Consider the following 20945-nt stretch of genomic DNA (forward strand, 5'->3'; position numbering starts at 1 on the left):
TATAAACACACGTAGGCCTCATGCACACAAAGTTTTTTCAGGTTCTCATCCGAGCCGCACCCATTCACTTCAACGAGGCCGCAAAAGATGCGGACAGCACTCTGTTTTGCAGACAAGAATAGGCATTTCTACAATAGGCCATATATTGCACAAATTGCAGAAGGCACACAGGTGGACCGGTCGTGTGCATGAGGACTTACAGAAAGGCAGAAGGAGCCTGTGATGTTTAGAAATAGTTATTTTAGACCTCATGCACACGACCATATTTTGGATCCATGTCCAATCCTGCATTTTATTTTTTTGCAGGTTGAACAGATCCATTTATTTCTATGAGTTAATGATAGGAAAAAAAAACAAAAAAAAAAAACCACACACACATGGGTGTCATCAATGTGACCATTACATAAATAGTCATTGTTCACTTTGTGGTGATGGCAGTGAGGAAAAAAAAAAAAGTGAATTGTACATGGAAGGCATCTGTATTTTGCAGCTCCATGGTTTGCGTACCACAATACAGACACTGCCATGTGCATTAGGCCTTCTTAGGCTCAGAATTTCAGTTAGCGCCGATATGCCCCCATTTTCTCTCTGCCAGCTTCTGTGTCTCCGTTACTAAGGACAGATATTGCCTGACAACAGGCAGATGACTGAAAATTAGGTGGAAGTGAGACCGCTAGTGGCCATGACTTTACAGCATTTTTTCAGGTGAATGCAGGTCTATTTTTATAATAAAGTAATTTGCTAGTTACACCATTCTCTATTAAATGAAATTTTGTACAGCGACTAGTACGGTTCTTAAAGTCTGAGCAGAGCTCAGGCAAAACTCTTAAGGGGTTTTCTGGGGTTACTGTGAGTTTTAACAGATCTGCTCATCTAGTTATTGGCCTCATGTAAATCTTCCCCATGCCTTTTATTTTTCCAGTTTTAGACTCTCCTGACCCGTTTTCACAAAATAAACTAATCACTTAAATCCTCTATGTACCATTTCCTGTTAATGTATCCAACCCAACCCATGATTCACTTCTCCTTTCTCGGCCACAGCTCCAGCCTCACCCCTAAGCATCCTCAGCTAGTTACATAGACATTCTACTATATTTACTCTTGTTGCTGCTTTGACAAGCCCACGGCCAGGACATGGTCATGTGACCACAGACCAGACCACTAACAATAAAAAGGTAAAAAAAAAATACTTTACAAAATATCTACCTTTGTAAAGATTGTTGATGCAAACTAGAAAACCCTTAAAGCCTCAAATAGATCATCCAAAAATAAAATACATGGAAAACATTTTATGTCAAAGCTGTAAAGATATGTTCTCAACAGAACGTATGAAGTCTTTGTACAGGAAATGATTCATTGATTTGTCTGACTCCTGAAGTTTTTTCCCTTTATGTCTAGTACCTAGTGTATTTTGGGTGATATAAAAGCTATTGCAAGGAAGAACAGACAGTTGCCCACAGCAACCAAGCAGACTGATCCTTTCATTTTGCAAATGAGTTCTGAAAAATTTAAGATTATATCTGGTTGCTATTTGCACTGGTTTTGAGAAATCTCCCCAAGCCTTTGTACTGCTCACAGCATCATTAAGTTGTATCATTTGCCATGTTAATTTATCCTCTGTATTTTGCTACTACATGAAAGTGAATTTACTGTCTTACAAGTTTTAAGCTTATTCTTTGAAGCTTTTGCTAATATTAATTGTTGTGCTGATCAGGCGACTAATGTGCTTTCTTTTACGTACACTTCAAGTTTATGTTAACTGACTTGTTCAATGAAAGGGAGACCGCTACATTCAGATTTGCTTTTTATCTATGAAAGATTTACAAGAATATCAATCAACTGGTTCGTGACAATATTCACAGTGTAACTGAATAGACTGTTTTAAACAGAAAACATGATATTCATGAAGCAAGCAAAATATTTTCAGAAAATATTTTCCTAGTTATTTACTCAGAATTTCACCGACTGTGCATATATAAAAAAGAAAAAGTTTAATTGCATGATATTTTGTAAGATCATATGTCAAATGAATTGGCAGGTGTAATATACAGTAGATAAACTTTTCTGCAGCAGGAATACTTAAGGAATTGATTTGACACACAAAGCACAACAACGTTAAAAAAAAAAAAAGATATATATATATATATATATATATATATATATATATATATATATATATATATATATATATATATATATATATATATATAGTAGTTATCCGCGTAATTGTATCAGGCTAAACTACAGAGCTATATCAAATCAATTCCCCGTCATGATTTTACACTCTATTCGCTGATTCTAGTATTTCACACACAGCTACCTAGAAAAAATGATCTGTTGCTGAGTGAACTTAAGAAAATAATTCACATCACCTTATGATTTCCTGTAACTAAAGTATTCCTGTTAAAAAAATATAGGAAATACTACAAAATGCTCGCGATCTAATAAAAAATAACATTACACAGTATGGCACAGTCCTCTTCTAGCCTTCCACAGTAAATAAATTGCAGATGTCCATATGTACCATGTTTATTAATGTACAGATGGTCTGAAGTGTAGTCACATTATTTGCAGGTTCTTGACAAATGGCAGTTTTTGAATTTAGGACTGTTAAAAATATATTGAGTTACTGAAAATCAGTTTTCATCTTTGCTTATATTTGGGTTGCCCTGGAGCAATTTCGCAAAAGGATTCCCTTCATTGGTTTCCATAGCTTGGTAGACAAAGAATGCAAGCACAGCCAAAATGAGAAATATAAGGAGCTTTATCCAAATGGGGATGGACCGTCCACTTTTCCCTTTAGTGGTTTTCTCTTCAACTACTGGTTGGTGCTTTAAAATATACTTAGAAGAAGAATAACTTTCCTCCAATTTGTAATCTTTGTAATCTTGGATATTGAAAGGTCGACCTGCAGCTCCTTTGATCGGCCTACGACAACTTGCACTGTGAGGAAAGAAGTACAAAGAAAAAAAAGTTAGGTTTAGGTTGATGGGAGTGCACGTACACATTAACAGTGGGTACACCGATTTATTTCCAATATCACTTATTCCACAAACTCTAAAAGAAAACTTAAATAGGAACCTTATTCCTGTAGGCGTTGAAGTCTCATTTGGAAACATTTCCTTCAAAATATCTCGGTCGTCCCGCCTTTCTTCAATGAATGATTTTTCTACAGTCTAAACCAAGAAAATAAAAATCTTAAAACATGAAAGAGAAAAACAGACTGCAATCCCCAGGAAACCCAATAAAGCATGTGATTAAAGCAAATGTATCACCACGTGTGCTAAAGCAAAGGTCTTCCCTGTTTTTTAATGGGAGTAACAAACTTTGTTATTTTCAACTGTTTTGTCCTGTTTGGAGTCTCCGGACGATGTTCACTGACGTTTCCAGTATCCTTCAATGCGAATAATACCATTTTAATCTGGCCACCTTAAGGTCATATCATTTAAGAAATAAAAACTGAAATATATCAAGTCATCACCTCAATCACTGCTGTGTTCAGAAGATCACTTAGATCTGTATGACGAACATTTTGAACATCAATGACCTTATTAAAAAAGAAACCTTATCAGTTTGTTGCAAAAAGTTTACATACTACAGTGGTACCAAGTAAACAGGCACCAATGTTAGAAGTCATGCTGTAATATCTGGATAAAAAAAACAAAATCTGATTAAGTGATCAAGGTAAGCAGTTTGAATATTAGTTCTCAAGTTTAAAGGGGCTGTCCAGTTTAAGCCAATAAAAAATAATAATAAATAAAAAAAATAAAAAAAATAAAAAAAAGCATCACTACCCATCTAGTAAATTGAGCATAGTCGCTCCTATGCTCCTTGTTTAACTGGCTGCAGTGCTGATTCAAAGTCGACAACACATGAATACTGGAGTCAAATCGATGGCCTCAGCAGCATACATTCAAAGCCAACGGTTAGCTGCGGTGTCCTTGGATCTGGTAGGCTAGTATGAAGCATTTTTATTTTACCCAATTTCAACATAAGCCAGTTTCTTGCTGAAACCAGACAAGCCCTATAAATGAATTTTTAAAAAGTGAATGGTGAAAGTGAGGGGGTCAGCGTTTCACAAAAACAAGTTACTATTCACTTCATGGTATTTACTTTTTCACTGATCAGCTGTTTCTTTGGGGTCCTTCTTGACAAATCTGTGAACTCACTGACTGATCGCAAAGCGTTTGCATGCTTGAAATTCTCAATCACCTGATAATCAATCTGACGGGATTCAAACTGAGAGTATACTGCATTAGCCTAAATAGATCAGAGGTGGAAACAAAAATAAAAACCATTAAACTTCAATTGGCAAAAAAAAAAAAAAAAAAAAAAAAAAAAAAAGATTCAAGACTTTACAGGAAGCACATAACATACTAGAGTTTGGTTGCTTGAAGCCAATACCGTTTCGGCTACAGGCGCAGCCTCAGAGTTATGTTCATCATCAATAGCTTCTGCAGCTACCACCTATTATTTTGAAGGAAAAAGGTAAAAGAAAAATATCTAAGCATTGAAACATTCTGAAACCCATACCCAAAAGCATGAAGGTAAACAAAATTACTATGCAGTCACCCTCTTCCTTGGTGTTCTTCTTGTTACTTTTGTGGACTCTTTAGAAACAGCAAGCAGTCGACCAACTTTTTCAGACTCCAACGTCTTTGGAAGCTCAGAAACGGCATCAGCAGACATGCTCTGATCAAGTGTTAAATATATGTTAAAGTGAGCAGCTTACCTAAAGTAAACTATCCGCTTACTAATAAAAACACAACACCATGTCATACAATGTGGTGAGCCCTACCACCAAATCCCCAAACTCAGAAACAGCCAGTCAGTGAAACAGAGGTAACAGTGAAGAGTAGCCCAGATGAAGAAGAGTGCAAATTAGTTACATCAGTAAGTATCTTTACAGTTCCATTGACTGATAATTCCTCAATCTCAGGCAGAAAATCCTTTGGAAGCAGCCTGTTACTTCGTTTGACATTTAATTCTGATAAGACTTCAGTATCTTCAGCTGTCTACATTTGAAAAAAAAAGTTAACAAATAAAAAATAATGAACTCATGGCACGTTCACACAGGTTTTAACCCCTTAGTGACCACCAATACGCCTTTTTACAGCTGTCACTAAGGGGCTATAGGCTGGGCCACCGCTATTTTACGGCAGCCCAATCTAAGCGCTGCACGGGTCCCCCGTGCTGTAGGGACCCGGCTCTAACAGCCCGGATTGACAGGAGTGCCGATCCGGGCTGTTTAACACTTTACATGTCGCGGGCAATGGCGCCCACCACATGTAAAGCGCTGACTGAGGAAGCAGACTCCCTCTGTCTTCCATCTGCACCCCGCAAATGTGATCGCAAGGTGCCGATGTGTGTGAAGGCTGCCTGGGGTCTCATGTAGGTCCCAGACCAGCCTTCAGTAATTTCCTCTCTGGCGCAGCCTGCTAGTCAATGCCCGAATAGCATTGCCATTAAAATACAATGCAGTATAGGGATCGTGCATTGCATTTTAAAAGCTGTCTGTTATGGCCCCCTTCTGGGACTCTTAAGTGGTTAAATAAATAAAATAAAAAAATCTACCACGTTTGGTATTGGCATGTCTGTAACGACCCGGACTACATAAATATCACAATTGCTCATTTATTCTTAGTTGCCACCGAAAAAAACGTAATAAGTGATTAAAAAGCACCATTTACTCCAAAACAATACCAATGAAAAATACCCCAAAAACCAAGTCCTCACACAACTCCATATAAATAAAAAAAGTTATGGGTCTTGGGAAGTGGCAATGCAAAAACCATTTCTTTTTAAATAAAATAAAAATAGTATTGCAAAAAAGTAGTAAAACGTAAAAAAAAAAAAATATGTATTTGGTATCACTTATCGTAGAGAGAGATTCAGAAAAAATTAACGCAGTAAAATTTATAATGTAAAAACGCAGTGGCAGTATTGCTGCTTCTCCCAAGGAAGAAAAATGCTTGGTCAGAAAGGCCCAAAACAGGCTGGTTAATGGCAAGTGTACCATGAGGTGGTCACATGATTAGTTTCATCATTCAACTGCCACCAGCCATATCAACACTTAGAATCTGTAACTGTTAGACCTCTTGTACACAAACGTGTGCGCCCATTGCGGACCCGCACTATACGGGCATTCCGCATTATCGATGCGGACCCATTCACTTTAATGAGTCCACAAACCTAGAGATGCGGAATGTTATGGAACGGAACCACTACAGACTGTGCTCATCCATTGCGGCCTGCAGCACGACCACGTGGCGCACTCGTTCGTGTGCAAGATGCTTTACAGGGAGAGATCTGCATAGGAAAGGACAGATTGGGAGAGAGTTGCAGCAGACAAAAAAAATAAATAAAAAGCCAGCTATTTTTTATTCACGATGAAAAAACGAATAATTAAATGGGGAATAAAAAGTGTTATGTACTCCAAAACAATATGAAAACAACAAGTTGTCCCACAAAACTAATCCCTCTCACAGATCTATAGAACAAAAAAGTTAAAAAGATGGGTTTTGGGATGCAACTATGCAAAAACAGTTTATTTTTTTTAAAGAGGACCTTTCACTTGTATAAACTATGTGAACTGAGTATGCTGCCATATAGAGCGGCGCCCGGGGATCTCACTGCACTTACTATTATCCCCGGGCGCAGCTCCGTTCTCCCGTTATAGGCTCCGGTACCTTTGCTCCTTAAGTTATAGTAGGCGGGTCTTCCCTTGTCCTGTGGGCGTCTCCTTCTCCTAGGCTGCAGCGCTGGCCAATCGCAGCGCACAGCTCACAGCCTGGGAGGTTTTTTTCTCCCAGGCTGTGAGCTGTGCGCTGCGATTGGCCAGTACTACAGCCTAGGAGGAGGAGACGCCCAGCAGAACAAGGGCAGACTCTGCCTACTATAACTTAAGGAGCAAAGGTACCGGAGCCTATAACGGGAGAACGGAGCTGCGCCCGGGGATAATAGTAAGTGCAGTGAGATCCCCGGGCGCCGCTCTATATGGAAGCATACTCAGTTCACAGTTTATACAAGTGAAAGGTCCTCTTTAAGTGTTTTTTATTGTGCAAAAAGTATTAAAAAAAAAAAAAAAACAACACACATGATGCATTTACCATCGCTGTAATCGTACTGACAGAGATATTATGGTATTTATGCCACAAAGTTAACTATGCAAAATTTTTATGTAAAAACTCCGTGGCAGAAATATTCTCATCCCCCTCAAGAAAGAGTTAATAGAAATTAACCAGTAAACTACGTGTGCTTCAAAATAATGCACTTGTCTCTCAAAACACAATCTCTCATACAGCTACATCAACGGAAAAGTTTAGGTCTTCTAATTATAGACCCCAAAGGCTCATATAGGTGGAAGTGGTTATAACATTCGGATAAAACACTGCTTTGTTTACACATACAAAAAAAATAATAATAATGAAAGCACTGCACACTGCATAGTGATGCAGTCAGCACTTGAGCTTTGTTGCGCTTTCATTATTTTGTATTTTTTTAAAGACAACGTCAAGGTTTAATGGGCTGTGCCGGGTTTTAGGGTCCATTCACACATCTGTAGTGTGTTGCGGATCCGCAATACACCGACCTGCACCCCCAATAGAACTGCCTATTCTTGTCCGCAATTGCGGACAAGAATAGCACCTGTTCTATTCTTTTGCTGAGCCGCGGCCCGGAAGTTCGGGGCTGCGCTCCAGAAATGCAGATAGCACATAGTGTGCCCTTCGCATCCATTCCTGCAGCATTGAGAATGAATAGGTGCACACCCGTTCCCGATATTGCAGAACGGATGCGGACCCATTTGTGGACGTGTGAATGGACCCTTATATTGATGACCTGTCCTCAGGATAGGTCATCAATATCTGATGACCCCCATCAAGATACAATATTTTCAACATACGGTTGGTCAGAAAAGACCATTGCAAGTTAAAACTAGACTCAACATACAATGTCTCAGACTTTTCTTGTAAGAATGGAGCGAGAAATTACATTTAGGTCTGAGACTACAGGCAGTGTAATGTAGAGGAAGCAGCGTCCGCATGAAGCACTGCCTCCACTTCAAACAGCTGATCGTGAGGGAGTCGGATCCCCTGAGAGATATTGATGACCTATCCTGAGGACAGGTCATCAACATAAAACCCCTGCACAACCCCTTTAATGCTGTGAAGAAGAAAAAAAATTTGCACACATACCTCATTTTGTTCCTGCCTTTTGGACCGAGATGTTACTTGAGCCTTTGGTTTACTCCTCAGTGGCTCTCTAGGCTCAAATGTCAGATCTGTCCTGGCCTCTATACACAAGGAGAATGTAAATCATTGCATACAACATGATTATGAGACAGTGGTCATCTTAATCGAAGCAAACACAAATTTAAACAAAAATAGTCAGCTACAGAAAGTACTGCTGGATTTGAAATTCCGGTACAATACTAACACTAATCAGGGGAAATCAAGTTTATAATGATACATAAAACCATATATAAAAAATGGTAAATGAGGTTTTTGGATATGATGGTCAATCCTCCTGGAACTACACAGTTGTGTGCACTGTGATTACTGCAGTAACCACTACACCATGGACAGAGCCGAGTAGTGCCGGTACCACAGAACAGCTAATCAGTGGAAGTGTGGGATCCCGCCAGTCAGATACTGATAGCCCACTCGGAAGACAGTCCATCAATAGCCAAGTCCTAGAAAGCCCTTTCAAGAGCAGTTACACTTAAAGGGGTCATGCCAAGACTAGTGTAAAACATTAAAATAAGGGGAAAGGGGGGGGGGGGGGGGGGCGCTAGCCAATCACTGGCGCGATGCTAGAGAGGCTCAATCCCATCACCGCCTGCCATTAAATATAAATACAGAGTTAAGAAATAACCTATTCTGATGGAAGTGTCCATTTAACAAAACTTTGATGTCATAGCAAAGGTTTTCATCAGTGGGGGTCCAAGTGCTGCTGAACATGCAGGGCTCCAGACTAAGAAAATATCAAAGCCATTGTCTCCTAACCTGAAAAATGTAGTCGCCAAATTAAAAATACATATTACGGTATAATAAAAAAATAAAAAAAAATAAAAAAAATCATATCTTAGGCTACTTTGGATCCATCCTGCCGCTATTTTCGCAGCGCTGCCGCTCTGTCCCAACTGACTATAATGGGACGGGGGCGGAGCTCTGGCCCAGCACCGCAGTTCGCTGTGAGGCCGCACTGTGCCAGCAATGAATATAGTTTATGCTTAATACAAATGCAGGCTGCGATGCGGTTGCCGGCCATATCCCATACCCGGCACCCAGCCTCTATGACTGCGCACTGCGATCCGCTGCTATTAACCCCCTCAGGTGCCCGGCTGGGTGCCGGGTATGGGATATAGCCGGTAACCGCAGTGCAGCCTGCGTTTGTATTAAGCATAAACTATATTCATTGGTGGTGCAGTTGCCACAGCCCCTCCTCTCCTCCTTGCTTCTCTTCTATCAGCCCATTGGTGGCAGCGGCAGCAGCGGAGAGGACTGCCTCCTTCTCCCCTGTGCTGCTGAGGAGAACATGGCATTCGCTGACAGCCGCGTGTGCCATGTCAGTAATGTGAAAGCAGCGGAACAGTGGCGGGTCTAGGCGCAAATGGCGACAAGACTACAAAGTCTTGTCACCATTTAGCAATTTTAAGTCGCATTGGCGACCATTTTGGTCGCCATCTGGAGCCCTGATATGGCCTCAATACTCTGAGGCAGTCTTTATTAGCAAGGAGAAACCGTGCCTTTTCTTCCACCTTACTTTAGCGATGTCTCAGCACCTGAACTCTCACCAATCAAAACCTTTTATATGCTGAAATGACACATTGAAAAAAGTTACTCTATGTTCCCAGATGTTGCCCCAGGAACCCTGATCACCAATTTACACTAAGACGGGTTATGCCCTAACATGAATTTTACCGTCATTGTCACTGTAGTGTCCAGAATCCGTATTTCCATTTTGTTTGTTATCTGCGGTTGACAACTCTGCTACAGGGGGCGCTACAGACACCACCTCTTCTTGCTCTTTCAACTTTGATAGCCTTTGCTCATACACTTTTCGTGTATTGTCTGTAAATTACAAAAAAATAAATGAAAGAAATTGTAGTGCATATGTGCAAGCCTAAATTACATGGCAAAAAACAAACTGATGACAACGAAGTCTGTGCAGAAAACACACCTAAAATAGGACCTGGTTTCACGCCATACTTTAGCAGTTCATCCCGGAGAGCCTCGTTACTGAGAGAAGTTATGTCCGACTCGTTCTTCCCTTCCACAGTTGGTTTATCTGTCTTCTTTGTTGCCTTCTTAAAGAGATAAGAAAAACAATGTCAACCAACAGAATATAAAATGACATATTAAAGTGGCTTTTACACCAAAGAACAGATACCCCACATGGCAGAGGCCAGCTGCTCTCTAACGATAGAGGCATCGGTTCTCTTTAACCTAGGAGTAAAACTGATGGACCATATTAGATCTAGTGCACAGCCTAAAAACCTGGATTGCATATAAAGTTGCTGCAAAGTAAAAAAAAAAAAAAATTAGCAAAATGCAATTAACACTGTTTGTGAACTCATCCTAAGGCCTCATGCACACGACCGTTGTTTTGGTCCGCATCAGAGCTGAAATTTTTCTCTTCAATGGGGCCGCAGAAGATGCGGACAGCACTCCGTGTCCGTTTTGCGGACAAGAATAGGCATTTATATTTAGGAGGACCTTTCACCAGAATAAAACATCTAAACTAACTATACAGACATGTAGAGCGGCGCCCAGGGATCCCCCTGCACTTACTATTATCCCTGGGAGCCGCTCCGTTCTCCCGTTATAGCCTCCGGTATCTTCATAGTTAGGCTCCACCCCGGGGAACCTGTCCGCGTCTCCTTCTCCCATGCTGAAGCGCTGGCCAATCACAGCGCTCAGCTCATAGCCTGAGAGGCTTTTTTTTCTCTGGGGCTATGAGCTGAGCGCTGTGATTGGCCAGCGCTACAGCATGGGAGAAGGAGACGCGGTCAGGTTCCCCTGCGTGGAGCCTACTATGAAGATACCGCCGGCTATACCGGGAGAACGGAGCGGCGCCCAGGTACAACAGTAAGTGCAGGGGGATCCCTGGGCGACGCTCTACATGTCTGTATAGTTAGTTTAGATGTTTTATTCTGGTGAAAGGTCCTCTTTAATGGCTGTCCGTGCCGTTTCCATTGACAACGAATAGGGACAAAACTGAAGTGCTGTGCTGGATCTGACAACAGATGTGATAGTAGCCTAGCCTCAGTAACACTGTCAGCTCACTGTCCTCCCTGCAACCTGTCCATACATAATGGCCGCTGACAAGGTACAGACGCCCCATACACATCAGGACTACAAGAACCCAGGTACAGTCACCGATGTGCTCTATTTGATTGTACGTACCAAATGTCCTAATGGCGGGCTCTATGTCGGCAACACCATGTTGTCACAGACATGACAGTCTTTATATTAAAAGAACCTTCTACACCTCTTAGGCTTGTCTCACATATGCGACAAACAGACCTAGCAGGCTGCTCTGGCCAGTGTTCTGTGATATTTCCCTACCCTTGTCACTTCCTGTTGTGACGCGGCCGCACCAGACATGACGTTCCAGCTTTGGACGGAGGTGTGCCGCGTCGGCTCACAACAGGGTAGGGAAATTTCACACCAGAGCTGGGGAGAAGGGGCCACCTAATGCGCTTGCGCCTTACCTCTCAGCTGGACATTGGCTGACATGACACTGCGCATGCGCTGGGAGCCTCACCAGCGGTTAGAGGGTAGGGAAAAATTACAGGCCAGTGAGCAATGTAAGATCAACCAAGAACCAGCGCAGATGACACTAGCGCCAGCAAAGGCCAACGGCCGGGGAGTAGTTAGCCGAGCTTGCGCACTGGCTTGTGATTTGTCCCTACCCTCTAACCTCTGCATGTGCAGTATCGACCAGCTGAGAGGCAAGGCGCAAGCGCATTAGGTGGCCCCTCCTCCCCAACTCTGGTGTGAAATTTCTCTACCCCGTCGTTGTGCACCTGTGCGGCACACCTCCTTCCAAAGCTGGAACGTGACAAGCGTGCGCTGCCACTATAATGGGGGCCAGCAGCGATCCAGCCACAAACCCATCAAATGTGCCAGGGAGCGCCAGAGAAATAGCGCTGCACATTCCAGAGACCGACACCATGAACAAGCCGATGTAAGCACTGAGTATCCCTTAGGGCTCGTTCACACTACAGTTGCCCGGTCCGCAAAACACATACCAGCCTTGTGCGTGCAGCATTTTACGGAAGTCTTGCCCTCTATAGAACAGTCCTATCCCTGTCCGTAATATGGACAAGATTTCTGCGAATGCCATGGAACGGACATTTGGATATGGACAGTATATCCATGGGGGAGATTTATGGCAACTGGTGCAAAGAAAACTGGCTTAGTTGTCCATAGCAACCAGATTTCACCTTTCAGAGCAGCTCTGAAAAATGAAATCTGATTGGTTGCTATGGGCAACTACACCAGGTTTCCATATCTCCCCCATGGAGTGCTGTCTGCATCTTTTGCGGCCCCACTGTAGTGAAATGGTCTGCACCCGACCCAAGTGCGGATTGTGTGCAGGAGAAAAGCACATTCATGTGCATAAGCCCTTAAACAAACGCCTGGGGACCCAGGTTCAGTGATGACACAGACAATAAGCCCCGCAAGGTGTGCATGTACACATCTGCATAATCTTCTGTGATGTCTGCAGACAAGCCCTGGCACTTCATCTGTCGTGACTGACAGCCGACAGTGGTGACACAAAAACCTAACTCTCCGGCTGCAACATATTGAAGAAAAAAGGCGGGAAGCGGCTAGTCCGCTCCTCCAGGGGGCGCTGTCCAGGATGACAAGGAGAACTCTGACAGTCAACTCCCTGAGGTAATGCGGAGGACACTGCCGTTACCCGCCGAGTCCGTCCACCGCACCGTCCGGTAGCCCCTGTGATGGCGCCATTACTGCCCTGGTTAATATTCATGAAGAAGCCCGAGGCCGCCATCCTGCTCATTAGGGCCTCATTCATTCAGTCTCCGCACACCTGCCCCGGCTGCAGCTCTCACTCACCCGTCCCGGCGGCCGTCCTCTGCTCCGCACCGGGGTGGCCTCCCGCTCCTCGTCGCTGGAGAATTCCGGGGTGGCTCGGTTGCGGGAGCTCAGGTGCTTGCGGTACAGCTGCACGTAGACCTCTTTGCGCTGCTCCCCGCTCGGGAGAACTATATTATTCGCTATTAGTTCGTTTTTCAGCTTCTCTTTGGTGAGCAGTGAGGGGTCTTCTAAGTATTCCGACATGGTGCGCGCATACAGCCCAGAAAAGACGTCAATTGTTCAGAGCTGGGAACGGAAACAGCTTTGTAAGCTTGTAACGGCCGCAGAGTGCACGACTGAGAAGCGGGATGCCACACAATAACGCGCGCTGTGATTGGCTGCAGGACAAAGCAAGGCGCTCGCTGATTGGCTGTCGGCGTCCTTTAAAAAAAAAAAAAAAAAAAAGAATCGACATCACAACGCGGCCTTTCACAGATTACAGTGTGTGGGTCCGAGCACTACAGAGGGGCCGAGCCTCCTTTGTGCTGCCAGGCCCCCTGGCTGAGGGCGGTGCTGTCTGTGACCGAGATGCAGAGGAAATTGTTCTTATCTGTCTGGAATGGCAGCTGTAGGGTTTTACAGCGCTATGTGGCTCATAGCTTCGGAAAACATGCGTTATATGGGGGGAAACCGCATGTGTCTCCTCACTGACGTTCAGAAGGAGTAAAGTGCGCGTTTTAAAAACATTACTGCTAACGTCAATGATAGTGGAGTATTATTAGGGCCCCCCCCCCATACCAGGGAAACAAGTATGAACAGATGTGATTGTGATTCACTTAGTCCCTCAGGCGCTGTTCACATAAGCTTTTAGCACTCCGCTGAGTATTGTGGAAGGGGGATAGGTCTCAAAATCAGAAACTGGTATTCAGATGTATCCCTAAGGCCCCTTTCACACGAGCGAGTTTTCTGCCGCGGTTGCAATGCGTGACGTGAGCGCATAGCACCCACACTGAATCCTCACCCAGTGTTTTTTTCACACATTAGTTCTGCATTGTGTGAGAACCGCAGCATGTTGTATAGGCTACATTCACACAACCGTATGTGTTTTGCGGTCCGCAAACAAAACGGATGACTTCCGTATGGCATCCGTTTTTTTTTTTGGGGCGGATCCATTGGAACAATGCCTTTAGTGGTTCACAAAATGGTCAAGAATAGGAAATGTATTATTTTTTTTGTGGGGCTACGGAACAGACATGGATGCGGATAGCACACGGTGTGCTGTCCGCATTTTTTGTGGACCCGTTAAAAAAAAAAAACTGAACGGACACGCAAACAAAATATGTTCGTTATAAGGTAGCCATATTCTGTGTTTTTCACGCAGCACTGGTCCCATAGAAGTGAATGGGGCTTCAGTGAAAAACACAATGTAAGGACTCGTTCACACGAACGTGTGCTGCCTGTTGCCGTATTGCGGACCGCATTTGCGGATCCGCAATACAGGGGCACTGTTCCATGTTTACTCGCATCACGGATGCGGACCCATTCACTTCAATGGGTCTGGAGATGTGGAACGATGCACTACGGAGTACTTCCTGGGGTTCCGTGCCTCCCCACCGCAAAAATATAGAACATGCTCTATCTTTTTGCGGAACGGAGGGATCGCGGACCCATTCAAGTGAGTGGGTCCACAATCCCTATGCGGGTGCCCGTGCATTGCGGCAGCACGGGCTTCACACGTTCGTGTGAACGAGCCCTAATCCAGATGCAATGTGTGTTTCACTGATGGTAGGGGATGTAGATTGCTATAATTCATGTTTTTTTTTCACATGCATCAAAAACTGATTGCATCCGCATTGAAAAAACTGAGACGCTGAACGCAATTGCAGACAAAACCGATTGAACTTTTTCCTGACCAGATCCTTAGCGAATCCGTTACGCTGATGTGGCCTGTTATTATCACACGTGTCCTGAATTGGCTGTGATGCTGCTGCTCCCTGCAAATTGCTAATAATAGAAGTGCACATGACCGTATTTTAGGTTCACATCTGATCTGCATTTTTGGCGGGTTAAATGCGGACCTATTAATTTCAATGGGGCTGCAAAAGATGTAGAGAACATAAGATGTTCGTCCGTTCTGTTGGCCTGCAAAAAAATAGAACATATCCAATTCTTGTCCATTTTGCAGATGATAGGACATTTCAACAGGAGTAAAGAAATGGCAGCGTGGACACACTTTGCCCAGGCCTTCTGTCTTGGTGACATGAGGATTGAAGGTGCATTCACACAAACATGTGAGGTCCATGCCTATTTTGTGGACTGCAAACAGCGTGCTCCACCCATTTGCACTCCGCATTGCGGTGCTGACCCATTGACTTCAATGGGTCCGCGATCTGCAAGATGTGAAAGATAGGACATGTTCTGTCTTTTGCGGTGTGAAGACATGGATCCAGAATCACACAGAAGGGCTTCCGTGTGTTTCCATATACTTCCATGTCCGTTCCTCTCCACCACATCTTGTGAAGTGAATGGGTCCGCACCGTGATGCGGGATTCACGCGGTCAGTGGCCAAGTTTTGCAGATCCACAGTTTGTGGTCCGCAACATGGGCACGGATGTCACACATTCGTGTGAATACACTGGTATAGTAATTCTGTCCCGACCATAATGGCACACATTTACTGTATTTTTTATTTCACTGTGTGTTCCCTTTTCACATTTGTTTGGCACAAGGACTTTTTCAGTATTCTGCGCCCTTATGGTTACCTAATGAAGGTCTAGGAGGTGTGTGGCCATCAGGTTCCTCACCCCTTGCAAACCTTTGGCTTCCCCTTCTTAGGGAGCCAGACCTCGACTGAGGCTCCTGGCCGATATCTGGGGCAGCAGCCTAGGGGAATGCAGGAGCATGATGGGTTTTTCCTTTGCTTAACCCCTTAAGGACATAGGACGTACCGGTACGCCCTATTTCCCGAGTCCTTAAGGACCAAGGACGTACCGGTACGTCCTGACTTTAAAATCGGCATTCCGGCGCCGCAGGGGTTAATTTGAACAGGATGCCGGCTGAAATCATTCAGCCGGCATCCTGTTAAAACGCCAGGGGGGGGGTCATGTGACCCCCCGTGTCGGCGATCGCAGCAAACCGCAGGTCAATTCAGACCTGCGGTTTGCTGCGCTTTTTGCAGTTTCTGATCCCCGCGGTCCCTGACCGCGGGGATCAGAAACTTTAGAGTGTCTAAAATCAATATAGTACACCCCCCCCCGCACCCCTGCATGAATTGATGGCAGCGGGTGGTGCAGGGGGGGCGTCGCAGGCGGTGGGGGCGTTGCGGGAGGCGGGCGGTGCGGCAGGCGGGATCGCGATCCCCCGCCCGCCTCCCATTGAATAATCGTTGGTGTACAGTGGGTATACCAGGGTGCCAGCACATTGCTGGCACCCTGGTATAAACGGCTGACATCGTTGATGCGATGTCAGCCGTTTAACCCTTTCCATACAGCGGTCCGTACGGACCGCTGTATGGAAAAGGTTAACAGTAAAAGGGAGCTCCCTCCCTCTCCGATCGGGGGGCTGCTGTGCCTTTGCAGCCCCCCGATGGGAGAGGGAGAGAGCCCCCAGACAGCCCCCCCAGAGCCCCGTCCTTACCCTTCCCCGTCTGCGCAGTTCTGACCATAACTGAGCAGACGGGGAAGGTTCCCATGACAACAGGACGCCTGCTCAGGCGTCCTGCTGTCCATGGTGCTGAACAGATCTGTGCTGAAAGCATAGATCTGTTCAGTGTAAGTAAAATACAGTTACAGATACCTATATAGGTTCTGTACTGTATTTTACAGACATCAGACCCACTGGATCTTCAAGAACCAAGTGGGTCTGGGTCAAAAAAAATAAAAATAAGTGAAAAAAGTTAAGATAAAAAAAAAAAAACATTTATCACTGAATAAAAATTAAAAAAAATAAAATAATACATATTAGGTATCGCCGCGTCCGTAACGACCTGATCTATAAAACGGTCATGTTACTTTCCCCGCACAGTGAACGCCATAAAAATAAAAAAATAAAAACTATGAGAAAATTGAAATTTTGCCCACCTTACTTCCCAAAAAAGGTAATAAAAGTGATCAAAAAAGTCGCATGTACGCCAAAATAGTACCAATCAAACCGTCATCTCATCCCGCAAAAAATTTGACCCTACTCAAGATAATCGCCCAAAAACTGAAAAAACTATGGCTCTTAGACTATGGAAACACTAAAACATCATTTTTTTTGTTTCAAAAATAAAATCATTGTGTAAAACCTACATAAATAAAAATAAAGTATACATATTAGGTATTGCCGCGTCCGTATCGACCGGCTCTATATAAATATCATATGACCTAACCCCTCAGGTGACCACCATAAAAAATAAAAATAATAAATTGTGCAAAAAAAGCAATTTTTTGCCATCTTACGTCACAAAAAGTGTAATAGCAAGCGATCAAAAAGTCATATGCACCCCAAAATAGTGCCAATCAAACTGTCATCTCATCCCGCAAAAAATTAGACCCTACTCAAGATAATCGCCCAAAAACTGAAAAAACTATGGCTCTCAGACTATGGAGACACTAAACAATTTTTTGGTTTTAAAAATGAAGTTATTGTATAAAACGTACATAAATAAAAAAAATTGTATACATATTAGGTATCGCTGCGTCCGTGACAACCTGCTCTATAAAATTACCACGTGATCTAACCTGTCAGATGAATGTTGTAAATAACAAAAAAAAAAACGTGCCAAAAAAGCTATTTCTTGTTACCTTGCCGCACAAAAAGTGTAATATAGAGCAACCAAAAATCATATCTACCCTGAACTAGTACCAACAATACTGCCACCCTATTCCGTACTTTCTAAAATGGGGTCACTTTTTTTGGAGTTTCTACTCTAGGGGTGCATCAGGGGGCTTCAAATGGGACATGGTGTCAAAAAACCAGTCCAGCAAAATCTGCCTTCCAAAAACCGTATGGCATTCCTTTCCTTCTGCGCCCTGCCGTGTGCCCGTACAGCGGTCTACAGCCACATATGAGGTGTTTCTGTAAACTACAGAATCAGGGCCATAAATAATGAGTTTTGTTTGGCTGTTAACCCTTGCTTTGTAACTGGAAAAAAATATTAAAATGGAAAATCTGCCAAAAAAGTGAAATTTTGAAATTGTATCTCTATTTTCCATTAAATCTTGTGCAACACCTAAAGGGTTAACAAAGTTTGTAAAATCAGTTTTGAATACCTTGAGGGGTGTAGTTTCTTAGATGGGGTCACTTTTATGGAGTTTCTACTCTAGGGGTGCATCAGGGGGCTTCAAATGGGACATGGTGTCAAAAAAACTGTCCAGCAAAATCTGGCTTCCAAAAACCATACAGCGTACCTTTCACTCTACGCCCCGCTGTGTGGCCGTACAGTAGTTTACGGCCACATATGGGGTGTTTCTGTAAACAGCAGAGTCAGGGCAATAAAGATACAGTCTTGTTTGGCTGTTAACCCTTGCTTTGTTAGTGGAAAAAATGGGTTAAAATTGAAAATTAGGCAAAAAAATGAAATTCTCAAATTTCATCCCCATTTGCCAATAACTCTTGTGCAACACCTAAAGGGTTAACAGAGTTTGTAAAATCAGTTTTGAATACCTTGAGGGGTGTAGTTTATAGAATGGGGTCATTTTTGGGCGGTTTCTATTATGTAAGCCTTGCAAAGTGACTTCAGAGCTGTAGTGGTCCCTAAAAATTGGGTTTTTGTAAATTTCTGAAAAATTTCAAGATTTGCTTCTAAACTTCTAAGCCTTGTAACATCCCCAAAAAATAAAATATCATTCCCAAAATAATTCAAACATGAAGTAGACATATGGGGAATGTTAAGTCATCACAATTTTTGGGGGTATTACTATGTATTACAGAAGTAGAGAAACTGAAACTTTGAAATTTGCTAATTTTTCCAAATTTTTGGTAAATTAGGTATTTTATTATGCAAAAAAATTAATTTTTTTGACTTTATTTTACCAGTGTCATGAAGTACAATATGTGACGAAAAAACAATCTCAGAATGGCCTGTATAAGTAAAAGCGTTTTAAAGTTATCAGCACTTAAAGTGACACTGGTCAGATTTGCAAAAAATGGCCTGGTCCTTAAGGTGAAAATGAGCCTGGTCCTTAAGGGGTTAAAGTGGTATTCCCATCTTAATGATCACTGGTAAATCTGATTTAACAGTGATCATTTTTCAAAATATATTTATAACTTAACTAATTAACTTAATTAACTAATTCCCACCACACACACAAAAAAATGCTCACTGAGCGTAGCGTAGCACTGATGTCAGCTGTGTTTAGGGCAGAGGACATACCAATACAGTGATATTATCATCACGAGTGCCGCTGCTTTAGCACAGTTTGTTTGATACCTCGCTCAGCCTATAGGGGAGCAGTTTCTGGGCAAATCTGGCCCAATGGACTGTAATTACTAACATATGCAATTATCAGTCTGCTAGATCATACCATTAGCAGCTACAATAACATATTACATAGTAATCCCAGGCTGGGTGTTGTACCCATTATACCTTATATATTAAGGCTGGATATCAATCAGTGTGCCCCAATACTGGATTCCTGCCACATATATATAGGTGATCTATTCAGGCTATCAGAGTTTTGGATGGTATATTACAGTTCCCTCTCCACACTACTGATTCCTGTATGCCTGATTTTATCTATACCCACCCTTATTTTCTAATAAAATATTTATTATTTTTGTTACTAACGTTCTGTCAGGCTGTGAATTGATAACTAATTCCCACCCCTTAGAAGAAAATAAACATATACTTACCTGACTGTTGTCTTCCGTCTCCCCCGGTTACGGCCACCGCTCTTCTCAGGAATCGCGGTGGCCGCGCTTGCGCAGACGACCTCTTCTCCCGGCCGGTCGCGCGCAGTCCTGAAAGCGCACGCCGAGACCGCGCATGCGCTATGGTGATTGCTTCCTGGCCAGTATAGTATACTTGCCAGGAAGAAGTCACCAGGGCGCATGCACGCCCTCGGCGTGCGCGTTCAGTCCAGCACACGGCCCGGCCGGGAGAAGAATTCAATCAAGATGGAGCCCGCCCCCTGCCGAGTGCCAAAACCAGAAAGTGGACAGCGTGCCAGGAGCAGGTAAGTATGAAACAGCGTGTTGAGAATACCCCTTTAAGCTAAGGATGGGCACCTGTGCCTGACCCTCACCAGGCCTTCTAGCTCAGAGGGATGAGGACTGGTTTATGGAGGCTCCTCTCTTACGGAGAGGGCTTGAGATAGACTGCATCCTTGTGCACTTTTTTGTGTGGCACATTACACTTTTTTTTGCACTTGGATGAAGAAGTTACGATCATGGGCTTTTAATTAAAAAATAAATTGCTGTTTGTTAAAGACTGCTTCGTTTTTTGTCTAAGGTCTCATGCATACAAACGTGTACCGCCTGTGCCATGCATTGGGGACCAATGCACAGGCACCGTTCATGTGGCTAGCACTGACAGATGCAGACCCTTTCAACTTGAATGGACCCATGATCCGTCCGCACACCAAAAAAATAGAGCATGTTCTATTTTTTTTGTGTTGTGGAGGCACAGACCAAAATGCCACAGAGGTGCTCCTTAGTGTTTCCGTGGCCTTCCGGCAACTGCCAACTGCAAAAAAGAGGGTCAGTCAGCACATCCCAATGTGCATGTGCACGCTGCCATGGCTTCAAACATACAGAAAAAAAAAACAATACAACAGCACTCTGCAAACACAAATAAAGTGCAATAATGCCATAATTATAGAAAACATTCTGGTGCCAATGCTACGCTTATTTTGCACATTTAAGATTCTTGGCAAATACATTTTGTACAAAATTATTTGGGCCCATCTGCCAACG

General features: G+C 43.4%; 1 protein-coding gene across 8 annotated transcripts; it reads right to left on the reverse strand.

Moving 5' to 3' along the window:
* Positions 1–1791: 1791 nt before the first annotated feature.
* On the reverse strand, positions 1792–13418 carry TMPO (thymopoietin). 8 transcript variants are annotated; one of them, XM_044280567.1, is made up of 10 exons: positions 13089–13418; positions 10183–10306; positions 9924–10073; positions 8196–8293; positions 4573–4692; positions 4378–4467; positions 4114–4260; positions 3482–3547; positions 3082–3176; positions 1792–2943 (listed from the first exon to the last, which is right to left on the reverse strand). In XM_044280567.1, exons 1-10 carry the CDS (start codon positions 13311–13313, stop codon positions 2637–2639), a joined length of 1422 nt encoding a protein of 473 aa, XP_044136502.1. In that variant the 5' UTR covers positions 13314–13418; the 3' UTR covers positions 1792–2636. The 8 variants fall into 8 exon arrangements, 6 of the variants coding, with proteins under 6 accessions (XP_044136502.1, XP_044136504.1, XP_044136501.1 ...); XM_044280569.1 differs by having other exon boundaries at positions 4213–4260; positions 10183–10309; XM_044280566.1 differs by having other exon boundaries at positions 10183–10309.
* Positions 13419–20945: the final 7527 nt, after the last annotated feature.

The sequence above is a fragment of the Bufo gargarizans genome, chromosome 2 (assembly GCF_014858855.1).
Source record: "Bufo gargarizans isolate SCDJY-AF-19 chromosome 2, ASM1485885v1, whole genome shotgun sequence".
In the NCBI taxonomy this organism is placed as follows: Eukaryota; Metazoa; Chordata; class Amphibia; order Anura; family Bufonidae; genus Bufo; species Bufo gargarizans.